This window comes from Accipiter gentilis, chromosome 2, assembly GCF_929443795.1.
Source record: "Accipiter gentilis chromosome 2, bAccGen1.1, whole genome shotgun sequence".
Lineage (NCBI taxonomy): Eukaryota > Metazoa > Chordata > Aves > Accipitriformes > Accipitridae > Astur > Astur gentilis.
Window position 1 is genome coordinate 3,420,323 of NC_064881.1, and position 15,992 is coordinate 3,436,314.

The 15,992-nt window shown below is 42.9% G+C and overlaps 1 protein-coding gene across 3 annotated transcripts in view; it reads left to right on the plus strand.

Moving 5' to 3' along the window:
• The window catches only part of CABLES1 (Cdk5 and Abl enzyme substrate 1), a 76,108-nt gene that overhangs the window by 31,723 nt on the left and 28,393 nt on the right, over positions 1–15,992 (plus strand). The window contains exons 1-4 of one of the 3 annotated variants that reach the window (XM_049829300.1): positions 4,791–5,218; positions 5,368–5,439; positions 7,703–7,795; positions 15,436–15,513. In XM_049829300.1, coding sequence (XP_049685257.1) covers positions 7,767–7,795; positions 15,436–15,513 — 107 coding nt within the window. In that variant the 5' untranslated portion in view covers positions 4,791–5,218; positions 5,368–5,439; positions 7,703–7,766. Of the gene's footprint in view, positions 1–4,790; positions 5,219–5,367; positions 5,440–7,702; positions 7,796–15,435; positions 15,514–15,992 lie in introns of those variants that run through there. The other 2 variants (XM_049829283.1, XM_049829294.1) reach the window with 2 other exon arrangements.

The window sequence follows — 15,992 nt, forward strand, 5'->3', positions numbered from 1 at the left end:
ACTTACACCTCTAGGCAGGCCCTGAGGTATCCTTACGGGTATCCTGATCTCATTCCCCATTGCTGCAAGTTTTATAATGACTTTCTTTCCACTCCCTTTGTGTACATACCTAGGGTCGTCATCCTGTGCGTAGGACATATCTTTTGTGATGAAGGCACAGTGAAAATAAGGAATTCAGCATTTTCCAAGTGCCAAGCAGTCTTGTGCTTTTGTGAGTCTCCCAAGCCACAATATTAGGAACGCGGTTGTGACCAGAAGGTAATAGCCCTGATGTTTCTGCCCCGTGGCTCTTGTTTGTGCATGTTCATTTTCCCTGGCCACCCGAAGGGAGGGGGTGACCCACTGGGCGTGTGACCTACCGACAGTCTTCAGCTGCTGAAATGTCTTTGCCCTCCCAAGTTCTCCCATCAATGCTAACGGAGTCGGCAGATGTTCGGATAATTAGCACTCGTGTCCCGTCATCACTGCATCTCTGAAGGGACTCGGTTGTCCCGGACAAAGTGGAGAAGCTTGTCCTGAGGGATGCTTTTGTTCTGGGAGCCAGCAGCACCCACACTACTAGCTTCAGCCATTGTAGGTTTGTAATCTTAACAGAAGGAGGGGGGGATCTACACCCACAACTTTCACAAAAATTAGGCGTTTTTAAAATGCAGCTTTTTCTTCCTGGTTTTGTAGCTGTGCTAGGAAGTCATTACACATGGATTTATTTTTCCTTATCTCTTGGATTATCATCGGCTTCCTTCCTTCCTGGATGAATTTATCCAGTGTTCTGATTGCAGCTCCATTTTTTTATCATCTCTTGTCTAGGGAGCTTAAGATTTTGTACGTTTAACATAATTGAGCTGAGTATTTTGCAGCAATTGACAGCAAAGATAATTTTCCACTGATCGATGGGTTGGTTACAGTGAATCTTTTTGCAGTTTACTCACTGGCTGTTTGCTGTTTTGGTCACAGACCTGCTTTATTTTATTTGTCCTTGTATTTTATTTCTTTTTTTTTTGTCCTTGTATTTTATTCCATTTTTACAACTGAGCCACATATTAATCTGACTTTAGAGAGGGGAAATGGAGAGAACATTTTAGGTTTTAAGAAACTTCCTACCGAGATTCAGACAGCTGGTCAAAGATAAATCCAGTATGCAAACAGGGTCATGTATATCTTAGAAAACAGTCGCTTAAAATACCAGGGCATCAAATGTATCTTTAGCCTCTTTGGACTGGGCTTGGAGTTTGATTGTAGGGTATTGGTTATTTCTGGGCTTATGCAACAATTGCACAGGGAACAGGGAGGAAACAGGAAAAAAATATTTTGGATAGGTGTTTAAGCGAAAGTGGTATTACATGACTGTAAAACAAAAAACCCTGTAAGTTGCATGAGTCTGTGACTGACAATGTCCTACAGGGGCTGATGGTTAGAACTAGGAGGTTATCATCTTTCCAGAGATGATAACTGCTTAACAAGATGATAACTCCACACTGCTTTCTTCTGTGTGCATGAGGGTGCAGAGAGAGAAGGGTCAGTTTGGTATAGCTAGGATGTAGTAGTTAAACTAGGAGGAATTTTTTTAAGGCTTTCCGTGAACTAGGAGAAATTAATGTTTTACTGAAACGTCTTTAATTTTGTTATTAAGGGCAATTGTATTGTAGTGTGTGTTAGCTGGCTGACATTTACTTTGCTCAAGTTTTGAAGCATTTTATATCAAAAATGCATCTGCCTAAAGACTTATCCCAAAGCCTGAATTCTGTATGAGACACATAGAGCTATTTTGTTTTGGTCTGCGTATAGATATCCTTCCTTAACAACAGAAGGCTTTTCCCCTAATTATTATTGAAATAGGACTTTTTTTAAATTATAAAATAGGTATCAACACTGCTGTACATCAGAATGATGGTGACGTGTGATATAAAACAGTTTGGGTTATTTCAGTGCAAGTGTCTATGTATACCAGCTGCTATAGCATGTTAATCAATTTTTGAGAAATAACCCTTTTAGAAGTTGTATAGACAAGCCCTGACTGCTTGCCTGAAGAAAGAAAGATTATAAATTAATTTAAATATTAAACACCAGTTGAGGCAATTAATTTTTAATGAAGACAATGAAAAACTGGTTTTGCTTGTATTCCCTGGAACACCCTTTCAAAAGCTCTGCTTTTCTGAAATTGTTTTTTTCCCTATGTGTGTGGCACAGGATGTGACTTGATTCACAGCAGGTAGGTTCATTAACTGACACTTCTGGTATAATATCCAGCTGTGGAAAGCTTATAAAATATTGGTATTTAGGTCATCTTAATTAGGCCTCGAAATAAAGATTTAAGATAAAGTGGAATAATTGCACATACTTCATTGCAGCTGAGCTTCTTCAGTGAAAAGAGGGTGCAATTCCTGGGCAGTATGAACTGATTTCAGCAGAGTTGCTGCAAATCTGCCTCACTGGTGCTCCTGTGATTGTGCAGGGAGGGAACTGAACCAATTCAAACTAATGATTTTGGGGAGAGGTGAAAGATGTGGTAGTTTTCAGCTGGGTTGGGTGCTGGACTGGATATCCTCGCTCTCACTGCTACCTCCCAGTACAGGGAGTGGATTAGGCTGGGGCAGCCCCCTTTTATATCACTGCAGGCTTCAGTGTGACTCACGCTTCTTCATTGCTGGTTATTTTGGGGGGCGTTTATCTGCTTTCTTCCTTCCTTCCTTCCTTCCTGGATGATTTTATCCAGAGTGGTGCTTATGTTCACACTAGTTGAGAGGGAGCTCAGGTATCAGTGCTCCTCTCCCAAGCTTGGGTGAGCAGAGAGCTTCCCCCCCTTCTTTGTACAGACTCACTTACCATGTTAGATCCCCCAAATACTGCAAAATCACTATTGGTGAAAGTCAGTGTGAGCTCTTTTGTGCCAAGAGGGGTAGCAGCAATTCTCATCCTACCTGTGTAGCATTCGAGGTTAGCAAGCAAAAACCAGAAGGCAGCATCCCTGGTGCTGGGTTTACGAAGTTGTGACCAGCAAGGGAAGCCAGAGGAATCTGAACAGTCAGCAGACAACTGGATGACCAGCGTTTAAAGCTGCCCTGGAGCTGATGAAATGCAGTCGCCTGTATTTCTGCCAGCCAATGCATTTGCCTTAATAACAGATGCAAATGTAGAATCTTCAAACCCATCTCTGCCAAGCCATTGGCAGTGAAGTTGAGGATGGTGCATAACTTTGGGCGAGGAGAGACTTGGAGGAGGGTTGCAGTGGTGGCTGGAATATGCATCTGGTGTTGTACAAGCACCTTACGGCATCTAACAGGCATCTAGGGGAAACACTGTGTGACTAGTTTGACAAATTTAATACGCAGAAGCTGGCAAGGTTGTACTCTTGTTTATCTCTCCTTGACTAACAATACGCAAACTATGCTTTTGGTGTTGTAACACCACAAGATGGGAGGGTACCATCATTTAAGTGTGTTAGTAAGCTAATGATGTCTAAAGAGGTATTAAAAAGCAGGAGTTATCGTCTGCCGCATCAGTGGTCCTGGTAGTTGAAACTTCCAACTTTTGTTTATGGACCAATGTAACTGAAAATGGAGGCAGAGCTCCTCCTGATCTGAATTTCTGCCCTATAAGAGCATCTCTGTGTCCTCTGACTGGATGGAGCTGAGGGAGCACCTATGGGCACAGGAGACAGATGTTTGGTCTCTTCTTCCTTGAGTATAGCAGCAAGTTCAGCATACCCTGAAATGCAGACTGTTTTTTCTTAGCATTTTGAAGGTGTATTCTGCCTTGCACCAGATCTTCTAAATTTCTAGTTTAGACAAAGCCTGAGGGGATTTACGTTTGCATATTTTCCTAAGAGGATTACACCTCACACTTAGTTGCTCTATAAATTGTTTGAGGGTTTTTTTTATGATTTTCTAAGTACACAAAAAGCTACATACATATTCAAACTGTCCTGAAATGTGTTGTCTGGGTGTTAGTGATAGAAATCTGGTGTTTGAACTAGTAGTAAACTGAATCACTGAACCTCAGGGTTATTTTGAACTGAAAAACATTTTGGTAATCAGATTTGCAGCACGGCTGCAGGAACAGTTGTGGCAGCACAACTGGAGCAAATTGCAAGAAGGATTAGAAACTGCTTACACTGGCATCAGAGAAAACAATTTATGGTGAACATACAGCCCAGGAATAAATTAATGAGCACCCTTCCAAGCACAGTGGTGCTCCTAACACATTGAGATTCTGGAAACTCTTTACTTGCAGAGTAAGGGAGTAAGACAGCTCGGTGGGAAGGGTATTAAGGTAATTGGGGAAAAAATAGTGGTAGTCTATGAGGACTTTTGTCATTTAAGTTCATTCTCATAAAATCACTGGCAAGGTACTGTGCACCTCAGCAATGGCCCCTAGGAGCGCTGGGTGCTGACATTCCTTGTGCTAGCTAGGTGCTACGGCACGACATGGCACCTTCGCTCCGCTGGCTCTTGCTGCAACGGGGTCGTTTTGATGATTACTAGCTTGATTTTTCATTATGTGCCTGTGGGTGGGCTGTATCTTATGCATTTATTTTTTGTATTTACGGTGGTTTTTGGAGGGCTGGATGCAGCTCCTCATTTTGGGCTGCCGTCAGGGTGTTTGGAGGCTGTGCAGCAGCAGTTGCTGCTAAAACCAAGCATGTACTGGGGCATCTTTCCTGCCCACTAGAACAGTCAGAAAACTGGAAATGCTAAGATTTCCTTACTTCATTTCACTGAAGGTGAATGAGGGATCTGAATCAGCTGGAGAAAACTGGTTTAAAACAGGACAAAACTCATCTGTGCTGCTCACAGGGATGGTCAGAGCTCCCTTTTAAACTGCTGTTTTGTGCCCAGTGCTGCCGGCTCCATCATCTTTCATCTCTCTTCAGTCAGTCCTCTCAGGAGTGATGAGATGGACATCACTGAGAAACAAGTGGCATTTATTTGGTAGAAAGGGCAAGGAGCAAAGAGAAGTGTCCCTGGTGGCAGTGTGAATGACAGGCAGTCTCTGTGGATCTACACCTGCATTATTTTATCAAAAAGCAGTACTTGTAGCATCGCAAGCTATAACACAGCAAATGTGGGACTGGTGTTAGGTGGATGTTAAACCCTTGAAGGAAGGAAAACCTGAAAGCACAAACTGAGGAGGAGCGGTTGGGAAGTTCAGCTTCTGTTTTGCTATAGAAGCTTGTATGGAGTAAGTTTGCTTCTGGTTGGGATCAAATTGATTTAGCAAGGTAAGCAGAAGAGAACAAGATTGATTAATATCCAGAGGTACAGTTCAGCTAGTGAACTGCAGTTTGTGAGCTTTACCAAATAACAGCTCTGAGGACTTTGTCACGCCCTCTAGCCCACAGTGATATTTTGTGTTCTGTTTTCTCTGCAGACGTCGGCTGATCTCCCAGCGATCTTCTCTGGAGACTCTGGAGGACATCGAGGAAAATGCCCCACTGCGGAGGTCATTTTATTTACTCTCTCTCTGGTTACTTGTTTGTAAGGCACATGCATGGACAGACTTGCTGTCCCTGCATGTGTTGGAAAGTAGCTGGGTGTTCACGTTAAGATGTTCTTCACAGTGGGTCACACCCTGCAAGGTGGTAGGTGACATGAATTACATGTTCCCTGGCTTTAGGTTATTAAATAAAAAGGCAGTATTTAAATAAAGTGTCAGGAAATAAAAAGCCAGATTTGATTAATAGAGAGATTTAGTTGTCACTAACAGGAATGACTAGCCTCTAACATAGTACCTTTAAAAAGTAAATACAGCTGGTTTAATAAAGTAAGCTTTTGAAGGCTAGTATTTTTAGTATTCTTATTTTTTATGGATTTCTATCATTTGTTCTCTGAGCACACACAATCTTATTTCGGTAACCAGTTTTACTGTCTTTCTGTGTTGGCTGGTAGGTTTGTGACTGCTACCTCACTAATAAATATGTCCCCACCCTTGTTATATCAGCAGCTTCAGTGTGGTTTTATTTCTGTATCCAAGAGGCCACAGCTTCTCTGGGGACTGCAGTAATTAGTCACTGGTCAATCCTCTGGGGTGATGGAAAATGGAGCAACTGCTTAACAGTTCAGAAACAGGCTGATCAGTAATCTGACCAGTGTGTGGTTTGCTTCCAGGTCAGCTGTTTGGCAAGGCAGGAGCTTAATTTTGAATGTCTCTTTATCTTGGCACCTGTAATTCATCTGGTTTATATTGATGTTTAGCCTATAGCCTTGTTTATTCACATGCAGATGGGCTGTCTCTCCCCACCTCGAAGCAAAGACTTAATAGCAGAGGCTGTACCAACTGGCCTGTTACCAAGGCTTGATTATTTTTACCAAGCTTACTGTTGAACACTTACCAACATTTTATGAAGCGTTCTCGTAAATAATTCAAACACGTATAACTGGCAAAAGATATAAACAAAGTATGGTTTGTGAGGCTGTATTTTTACTTGCTAATTTGCAGAATTAGTGGTAGAACCTCTCTCTTGGTGGTATTTTCCCATGAAGACACTAACAAGGCTAATTGCAACCAGAGGGTGAGGGAATCTCAGGGATTTTAGTAACAGGAGGAGGGCAGAAATGGCAAAGTGATGAGGTCCCCCCCTTGGGGTCTACCCATGCAGAGTGATGATGTTTGGGTACAGCAATGGGGACTGGCAGTCCTTGGTGTCTTGGGACCGGTGGTCTGTGGTTTCAGTCCAACAAAAGGACCTCTTGGGATTGGGAAGCTGCTGAACTCTGCCTATGCATAGGAGACGATGGGAAAAATAGGTTAGGGAGCCTCAACACAGAGGGACTCTGCTGGATCCGTGTGCCGGCAGAGGATGCTTGTCCCTTAGCTCTCACGGAGGATGCAGCGGCTGCGGTCTGGCAGCCCTGGCCATGCAGCGAGCACTGGAGTTATCTCCGGTGCCTGCGCGTCGTGCCATGCCTTGCAACAAAACAGCGCTGAGATGAAACAGAGAAAGCTTTCACATGCGTTGTGGTTTCAGCTGATTAAAAAGAACAAGGCTGGAGGGGGGCGGATATTGCTGTTTGTCTCATCTCTCCTCCCTCTGGCAATTTCTTTCTCTAACCACAATTTTAAAAGTGCGTTCAGATGTAAAATAGATTTAAGGATTAATGTATTGAAGAAAGATTATTTTTTTTTTTCCTTGAGGTAATTTTATTTTCAGTTATTTTGTATGCTGTCAGGAATGTGAAAAGTGATATGTAGAGTTAAAAGCAAATAGGAATTATCCTTGCAAATGAGAGATTCTAAATCTTTCTAAAATTAAAACAAGAAAGAACTTTCCTCAATAGCTCTTTTATCAATAGCTGAGGAGGATACAGAAGTGTGGGTGTTGGTGTGAGGGGGAAAATTGCATATTTACCAGATTTTGTTAGTTTAATTTTCTTTTTTCTTCTGAAAGCTTGGGCTAAGCTGTCACAGCAGATTACAGGAAGTTTTATTTTGCTCAGTTTTTTTTTATGATCTGGGGTTTTTTGCATGAAGGGAGGTGTGGTGGTGCCTTTTCTTATTACTTGAAATAATTTTTTTTATTTGAGCTGCCACATTTCCAGACTTATTGTCTTTATTGTTCTTGCTGATTCCTAACACAGGGTGACTTGAATCATTTGTCTCGTCTTTCCTTCCTGCCTTTGTGTAGACTTCTTGGCTGTACAGCTGGGAACTGAGTACTTTTATTTCTTTTCTCCCACCCCTCACCCGCAACTGATTTATTTTTCAGATGTCGGACACTCTCAGGATCACCCAGACCAAAGAACTTTAAGAAGGTTCATTTTATCAAGAACATGCGGCAACACGATACCAGAAACGGCAGGTACTGTGTTTTCAAACGCTGCTTCTGCAAAGGCAATCCATGGGGCGCAGGGGAAAGGAGAGGGTCAGCATCCTCGTGCAAGAGCGCAGCACGCCATTGCCACTTACTACAAACATAGTAATGGCCTTTAAAGTAGTCTGTGAAGGTGCAAGCTGCAACGTACACTCCTTCCTCGGGTGAAGTATGAGTCAATGGAAGTGCTAGCCCATGGATTTTTAAGACCTGTGTCTCCATAATACAAATAACTTGCGTAAAATGAAAATCAGTTGGAGTAAACTAGGCATAATCTGGTTGCATTTCTTCAATGGTAGTGCGGGGTGCTAAGTGTGAGAGGGGCGCATGGCTGAACCTGCCTGGAGCAAGTTTAGCTATGGCTGAACGACATCCTAAGATCTATTAGTGGGTGTAAGGGTAGGCATCAAGCTAGCTGGGTTGTCAGGGCTGCCTGTGGCAGGAGGCTTACTGGACAACTGACTCAGGAAAACAGCTTCAGGGAAAGGTATTAAGATTATCCTGAGTCTTACAAGATAAATTATAAACATGACAGATCCCAGTCACACCACTGTGTTCTCCTGGATGCAAAGTGCTGGTTGGTAAATGCACAGCGGGGAGTGTTTGTGGCAAGGTGAGGAGTGGGATCCCTGTTTTCTGGGCAGATGCAGGCAGAGGGGCTCCCGGGGCGTGTGCGAGGGGTGCAGCTGCAGCCCGGATTGCAGCCATAGGCACTGGTGGGACCTATACGGCAGCAGTCGGCAGGGACTTCCCTTACTGCAAAGGCACGGTGTCTGTTGTGTTCCCACCAGAAAAATAGGTTCTTTATTGCAGTATCACCCAGCTCAGAAGTGAAACTAGCTCCTACCTGCTTATAAAGAAGACATCTGCCCTCTCCATGGTTTTTTTTCCCCGAGACAATTTCCCCATGTGCCTCACGACTTTATTCTTGAGGTTTTAGGTTTTGAATAGACTACCTGAACAGGTTGCATATAGACTAAACCATCCCACTGAGAGCTGACCTTTGAACATACCTGTTCTCATACAACTGCCGTGGGCGAGAACCACGTATGTTCCTGTGGACCAATTTGTGCATGTAGCCTGTGGTTTCCATCAGACGTGGAACCAGGTCAACAGGAATTCTGACATTACATTGAACCGCAGGTTTTATGAATTGAATTCTAGTGGGTGTTACTTGGCTCGAGCAAAATTTTCCTCGCATTTATTCTCACATGTACAATTAAATGAAGCAAAGGGTAGTAATCAACATAAATATTGCAGAAGCTGGCTCTAAGAGATGTCAGCTTTTTAGAAACAGCTTTTGTAGCAAACAGATGCATGCAGAACTGTTGACTTAACTATTCTCTGACTAGCAGCTGATTATTGTCTTTACAACAAATACATGTGGAATCAAATGCTGAAAAGCAGCCCTCTAATTTTAGTCTGTTTTGTGCAGAAATAGATGTATGCTCTGGGAATTTCTTACAGCAAAAAATACTTATTCATAAGGTATTATGCAAATTCCACAGAGAATGAGTAATTTCTGAGATGTGTATAAAATACATGCATAAACTTGATAGAAATACTACCTGCAAAAAAAAAGAATAAATATTTGATTTGTAAACTCTTTTCTCCATCTTTTGCAAAAAAGTATTTGTAGGGTATGTGCAGCATTTTATCTTAATTCATAGATCAGTCATTATGTCTGATAATATAACTGAATATTTTTCTTGCTAAGAAAACAGTGAGTAAGCTTCTGCTATTCAACTGGCTTCTTATCTTTGTCAGCAGACACAGTTTTCCAGAACATTTCCATAATCATAATAAAAAATCTCTTTATCTAGAATACAGGTACAACAAGAATAAGACACACAGTTTTGAAAATGCTTTTTGTCCTATGGATAAAGAGCCACAGCGATAGATAAAATAAAATGCAAAGTCAACACTTTGTGTCGCCCCTAAGGCCAGCTAAGTCTAGCCGTAAGTAATCTGAGCACATACCCTGGTTTTCTGAGGGTTCTAGATGCTGTTGCAGTCACTGAAGTTAATAGGCATTCTGGGTGAAAAGGACCTCAGGAAAGTCAGGTGGATCTGCTTTATGAGCTCATCCTAAAATAACAGAGTTTCTGAGTACCTTAAGACCTCTAAAGCAGGTGTCCTCTCTGGTTCCCTGTGACATGGAGGAGCACAGGTACTGCAAAGGATAGAAAACCCTCCTGGGGCTCCTTCCCATGCTCCGGACCTCATCCCCGGCAGCTCGTGCATGGTCGTGCAGGACACAGGTGCTGAGCCAGGCTGGAGTCAGGCTCTCTGAGCTCTCTCCGAAACCCCTGACCTTTCTGTCGCAGCACGACAGCCTGTCCCTTAGCTTGAGGAACCCAACTTTGAAAACATCTATACAGAATATATTTTTGAGTGGTGAATTGGATAGCTGGGCTTTAGAATAGCTAGCGCTTTCAGTAATTGTTTCGCTGGCTTTTGACTGTGAGTGTCACAGCAAAGAAAGCTGCGGTGTGGGTGGTAGCTCAGGGCTCCTTTCTCTGGTAGCTGCCCTTATTTGCAGCTCTCAACCTGTAAAGTGACGTGTCCTTGTCCTGTGGCACTGAGAGCTCTTCCCCTTTCGGCCCCGGGGATGCCACACACTGAGCGACAATGCTCTGGGTCCAGCCTTTGGCAGTCCAGTGGCAAGGCAGGACTGGCTGTGGTTAAAATAAGAGTTCAGCTATTTAGCGCAGAGGAAAACCACCGATACACAGGCTGGAGCTTATCAGCTAGTCCTTGCAAAGCTTCCTGCTGATGGTGCTGTGCACTGGTTAAACCGGTTTCTTCGGATTTGTAGGACGTGGTTTATTAAAGGAGCTGGAAAATTAGGTTTCCTAGACTGTATTGTCAAAGCAGTCTTGTAAAACAGCACAAAATAAATTCTCCCATTAAAAGACAAAAACAAGTAAACCCTAGCATACAAATTCACACAGGTAGCCATCAGCGTGTGGTTTCACCCACTTTGCTCAACAGGTGTATTGGTGGTATCTTCCATAAACTGTGAAGCAGAAGATTTCCTATCTAGCAGAAACAGGCCACAGAAACAGCAGCCTGAGCCAGCCAAACAAACAATGCGTGGTGAGAATGGGACAAGAACATTTCTGGAGTCATTCTATATAGCAGATATAAAAGTAGTAAAACAGTGCTCCTCTCCCACCCCCATGCCATCGCTTTCTCAATGTTTTTGTTAGTATGCAGATCTAAGCCAAGGCCAAACACCACCCATAGGCTATGAAAGGTCTCTTTTGCTGCCCTTTTAATTGTGGAAATACACACACATGCACTCTTAAGAGGTTGGCTATTTGCAGCATCCTCACAGTTCATAATTACACCTTCCAATAGCCCCAGTTTGAACGTGGGAGACTCCAAAATGATGGCTGCTTCCCAGACAGCATCCATGGTTTGTGCGTTCACCTTTACGTGCAGGGCAGCAAAGCCCTGGTAGTCAAACACCATCAATCAGGTATGAGAAAAGAGTCTTCAGTATTCCGCATGTGTATGGTACATATGATGTATATCACATTGCCTGATGGCAGCCTTTTGGTGCAACACGATCAAACCTAGAGAGACACTAAAGAAAAGAGAGATTATTCTTCTTCAAGTCAAGCGAATTACTGATTCTGTTGAGAGCCTTATGCTCAGTAAGTTGTTGTAGTTTCATAGCATACACCTCATTAAAGAAACTGGAAGATTAGCTTTTACAGTCTCAGACAGTTGCGCATTGTCAGAGCTCTCTTGCAAAATAATGGTTGCTCTGAACCATAGTAATTAGCACAATTTCAAATGTGAGAATTAGAGAGTGAAAACCTTTTCATGAAGAACTTTTAAACATGTCTAGGTGGCCCAGTGGCAATCAGGCCACGTAAACCCACTTCGACTCTAACTGCTGATGTCGGAGGTAGCTCCATTCAGAGCTGCGCAGGTTTGTAGATGCCCTTTGTTGAAGGGTTGAAATCCAGGAAAATGTTTTTCTCCCTGTCCTGCTTTCAGCTGGGATAGAGTTAATTTTCTTTCTAGTAGCTGGTATAGTGCTATGTTTTGGGTTCAGTAGGAGAAGAATGTTGATAACACACTGATGTTTTCAGTTGTTGCCAAGTAGTGTTTATGCTAAGTCGAGGATTTTTCAGTTTCAAGTGCCCAGCCAGTGAAAAGTCTGGAGGAGCACAAGAAGTTGGGGGGGGACACAGCCAGGACAGCTGACCCAAACTGGACAAAGGGGTATTCCATACCATGTGGTGTCATGCCCAGTATATAAACTGGGGGGAAAGCTGGACGGCGGCTGCTGCTCAGGAACTGACTGGGCATCTGTCCTAGTTTCAGCATCAGTCAGCGAGTGATGAGCAATTGCATTGTGCATCGCTTGTGTTGTATATTCCAATCCTTTTATTATTATTGTAATTTTATTATTGTTATTATTATCCTTATTAGTTTCTTCCTTTCTGTTCTATTAAACTGTTCTTATCTCAACCCACACTTTTACCTTTTTGTTCCTGATTCTCTCCCCTGTCCCCCTGGGTTGAGGGGAGTGAGTCAGCGGCTGCATGGTGCTTAGTTACTGGCTGCGGTTAAACCACAACACTCCCATAAACAATAATTCGATATTCCTGAACAGCAACTGGCTTCTGCCACACCTTCTCCAAAGCGTACTTTGTGACGAGTTTTCTGGACTTTCTGCCCCAGCAAACCATTGCAGGCCCTCAGAATTTTTTTGTTTTCCATGCATATCATCAGACCTCTAAATAAAATGCCATTTTATTCCTCCAGGATGGGCTTCTGACCACTGCCCTCCCTGCTTCTCTTCCAGTCCAGCTCCTAAGGCTGTTCTGCACTAGCCCCCTCCTGCAGCAGATGAGGTTTTGGGGCATCCTGGCAGTGGAGGCCATGGGCTCCTGTCCTGCTCTGCCTGGGAGGTCTTTATGTAAAGAGGGTCCCCCAATTTACGGAAAGAGGGGCAATACTTGGGTCCCAAGGGAAAGAAACCTGAAAAAAACTAGAGGCTGGGCTGGTACTTTATATTTCCTTTCAGGTCTGATTCCTTCTGATACACACAGTAAGGTTTATGTAGTCACGTGCCACTGTTGTCTCTGCTTGTGGATATGGGAGGACAGTTTGTTCTTCGTCAGGTATTAAGAGCTGGGGTGGTTTTTTTAGGGAGGTGTAGGGTGTTGGTGGAAGAGCTGTCTTTCCAGAAGCAACCAGAGGGAGTGGGGCAAATATGCTTAGTGGATACCGTGGTTTTCTGAATTCAGAGATGCTTTCTTATGTCAGCCTCAAAATCTGTGCTAAGTTTCATAACATCAGCAAACGGGGCTTCCAGTGAACAAGCAAGCTGTTGTGAGTAGCAACCATTCAGCAATAAGTAGCGGCAAGCGCAAAATTTATCACATGCCAGGTGTTTTTGCTTGTGGATTGCCTTTATTAAATGTGAAAAATTATTTCCCCCCCCCTGCTGTATAACTTACTGCTGCACCATGAGATCATCTTTTAGGATCTGAGATATTTACCATAGGTCAGGGGTATTATGGCATTCAAACAAAAAATGGAGTCATACTTTATCTGCTGCAAGAGAACTTCATAATGCTGTATGCATGTTTATTATTAGAAACTCTTCTTTATTAAAGGGTAAATACTACTTTGCTTTTAAACATGCTTTTAAGGAGAAAAATAGGATCGCTCTAACAGAATGAGCTAGGAGAAGGAAAATGATCATTCTGCATTTTTCCAAGCATTGCATGCAGCAGCTCTCTTGGGGGTCTAAACCTTTTCCAAGAATGATGACTAAGCTGGTCCCTTAAGGAAATAGTGTTTTAATAAACAGTGTAACTGGTATGAGATTTGTAGGTGCATATGGTGGGTTTCAGACAGTAAAGAACGTAATAGCTTGCTAGGGTTCGTTGTCCAACTTTGACCAGTGTAGGACAAAGGATGAAATATTCGGGTGAAATCCTCACATACAGATCTGTGGCACAGAACACCGGAAGAATCGATGTTGAAGAGCAGAGCAAGGAAGTGCAATAGCCCTGACAACCAACCTAGCAGTAGGTCCTAGCATTTGGACCACAAGTACAGAATTTTAGAAAGGTAAAATGTCAGTAAATTCTAACACTAATAGGATTAGAAGATGGCACAAATGGCCTCCCCTCAAATTCCTCTAAGACATGCTGATGGCGGTTAGAGGGAAGAAAGGTTTTTTTAGTGTTATGTTGTACAATTGTCAGTGTCCTGCAGGTAAGAAGGAAAGAGGGTATATTTATAAACAATCGGTTATTTATTGGCATTTTATATCTTACATCTTGATCAAGCTTCTCTTGGCTTCTTGCCAATCTGCATCTCCCCAGACTATAATAATGTAGCTGTTGGCAGTCCACGCAGTTTTATGGAAAGTGGGTCTTGACCTCATGGTGGTTTTGATGTTGCTTAATGATATGTCAGAGCATGATGGCTAAAGGTAATAGTGTGGCTGTAAAACAGATAGGGTGCTCTAAGGTATTTGATTTAATGCCACACAGTGACTTTGCAGATGATGCAGAGATTTGGAGACTGGTGAAGAATACAAGGCGTTTGCTGTAAGAGTGGCCTGGATTCTGACATAAGCTCTGTGCAGGCAGTTAATGTATGCTTTCATGTAGCCAAATCTTGAGCTACCTGCCTATAAGGCATGAAGGCAAACCATGCTTACAGGAGGGATTCAGCCCTGACAGTTAGTGACTGAGGCAGACGTGGCACTGCAGGAGAAGGGGCGAGGAGCTGTGGATCAGTCATGCCTGAGTGTCAATGCGACATCATAACCAAGAGGGATGATATGATTACTGGGCGTAGAGGTTGGTGGGTCGTCAGAGCTAGACACTGATCTTGAAGGTAAGACTGAAAGATGTGATGTTTATATTTGTCACCTGTGCAACTGCTGAGCCCAGTGACACTGCCCAGAGACCAAGAAGGGCAATGGGGAAAAACTGGAGAAGACTGAAGGAGGAACCTAGAAAACAGGGAAAGGATCTGAAAGCTTATGATAATAGCAAACTTGGACTTCATCCGAGAATCAGTCTATTGCAGGAACCGGAAGCTGAAAATGAAGGGAGTCCTTTGGTTTAGCAGAGAAAGGTCATGACCAGCAGCTGGAAATTCTTGTCTGATAAATGCAGACTCCCAAGTCAGCCACAGAGTTGTGGTGTGTATCACAGGTGGTTGTTGGTGTGTATGTCACCTGGGTTGCTGCTGGATTTGTCTGGTAAGTTTCAGCCATGGTGGTGAGCTGTCAAGAATGGCTCCTTGCCTGTCTGGGTGGACTCCTTTCACTAGGACTCCTTTCACTAGAAAACCATCTATCCTGGATTCCAAGTAATGTGTCCAAGATAGTCTTCCTAGAAAGGGGGATGGGACTGCACTACTCATTCACCTTGTAATGCATGGCACAGGCTTCAGCAATTCTGTAAACACTCAGTAGCATGATACCCTACCTGTGAGATAAAAAAAAGGAGGGAGAAGTTATCTATGATGGAAGTTTTATGATTATGAATTCCTCAAGGGTAACATCTGTTGCTTTGCTTATGGTGGTGGGATTTTTAAATTTTAGTCTTTGATTTCTTTTATTTTCTTTTATATTTTAGAATAGTCCTTATCAGCAGCAGAAGATCCTTCTGTAGCATATTTTCAGTGCTGCCATATCGAGACTGTACCCAAGTCGGGTATGTATATTTATACATGTACTACATAGTCTTTCTGGGCCTGCATGTAGACCTGTTAACGGACAACAGCATGATGGAGGCTAATGCTTTTACATATCTGCTCTGAGAAGAGATAAATGCATTTAGATGTATTTGCCTTGTGGAACGTTACCAGGTTAAAACTACAGCTCTCAGTCCCCAGTTTATTTATATGTATTGTGGTGTCTTTGGTTATTAAACTGGAGAAAACTACCCCCCTGAAATCAACGTTCTTGAAATATGCACTGTTTTTATAGTTTCTTCTGACTTCACTCATCTTTGACAAAGCAAGTACTCTCGACAGCACAACTTTTATTTTATAAGCAGTCTTAGTTTTCTTATTCTCCCACACAAACATGGTGCTACTCTATCTAGGTTTCCAGAACTATAGAGAAATATTTGGATTTAAACACAATACCTTTTTATCGTACATTTAGCCATCGATCAGATCATTCAGTCAG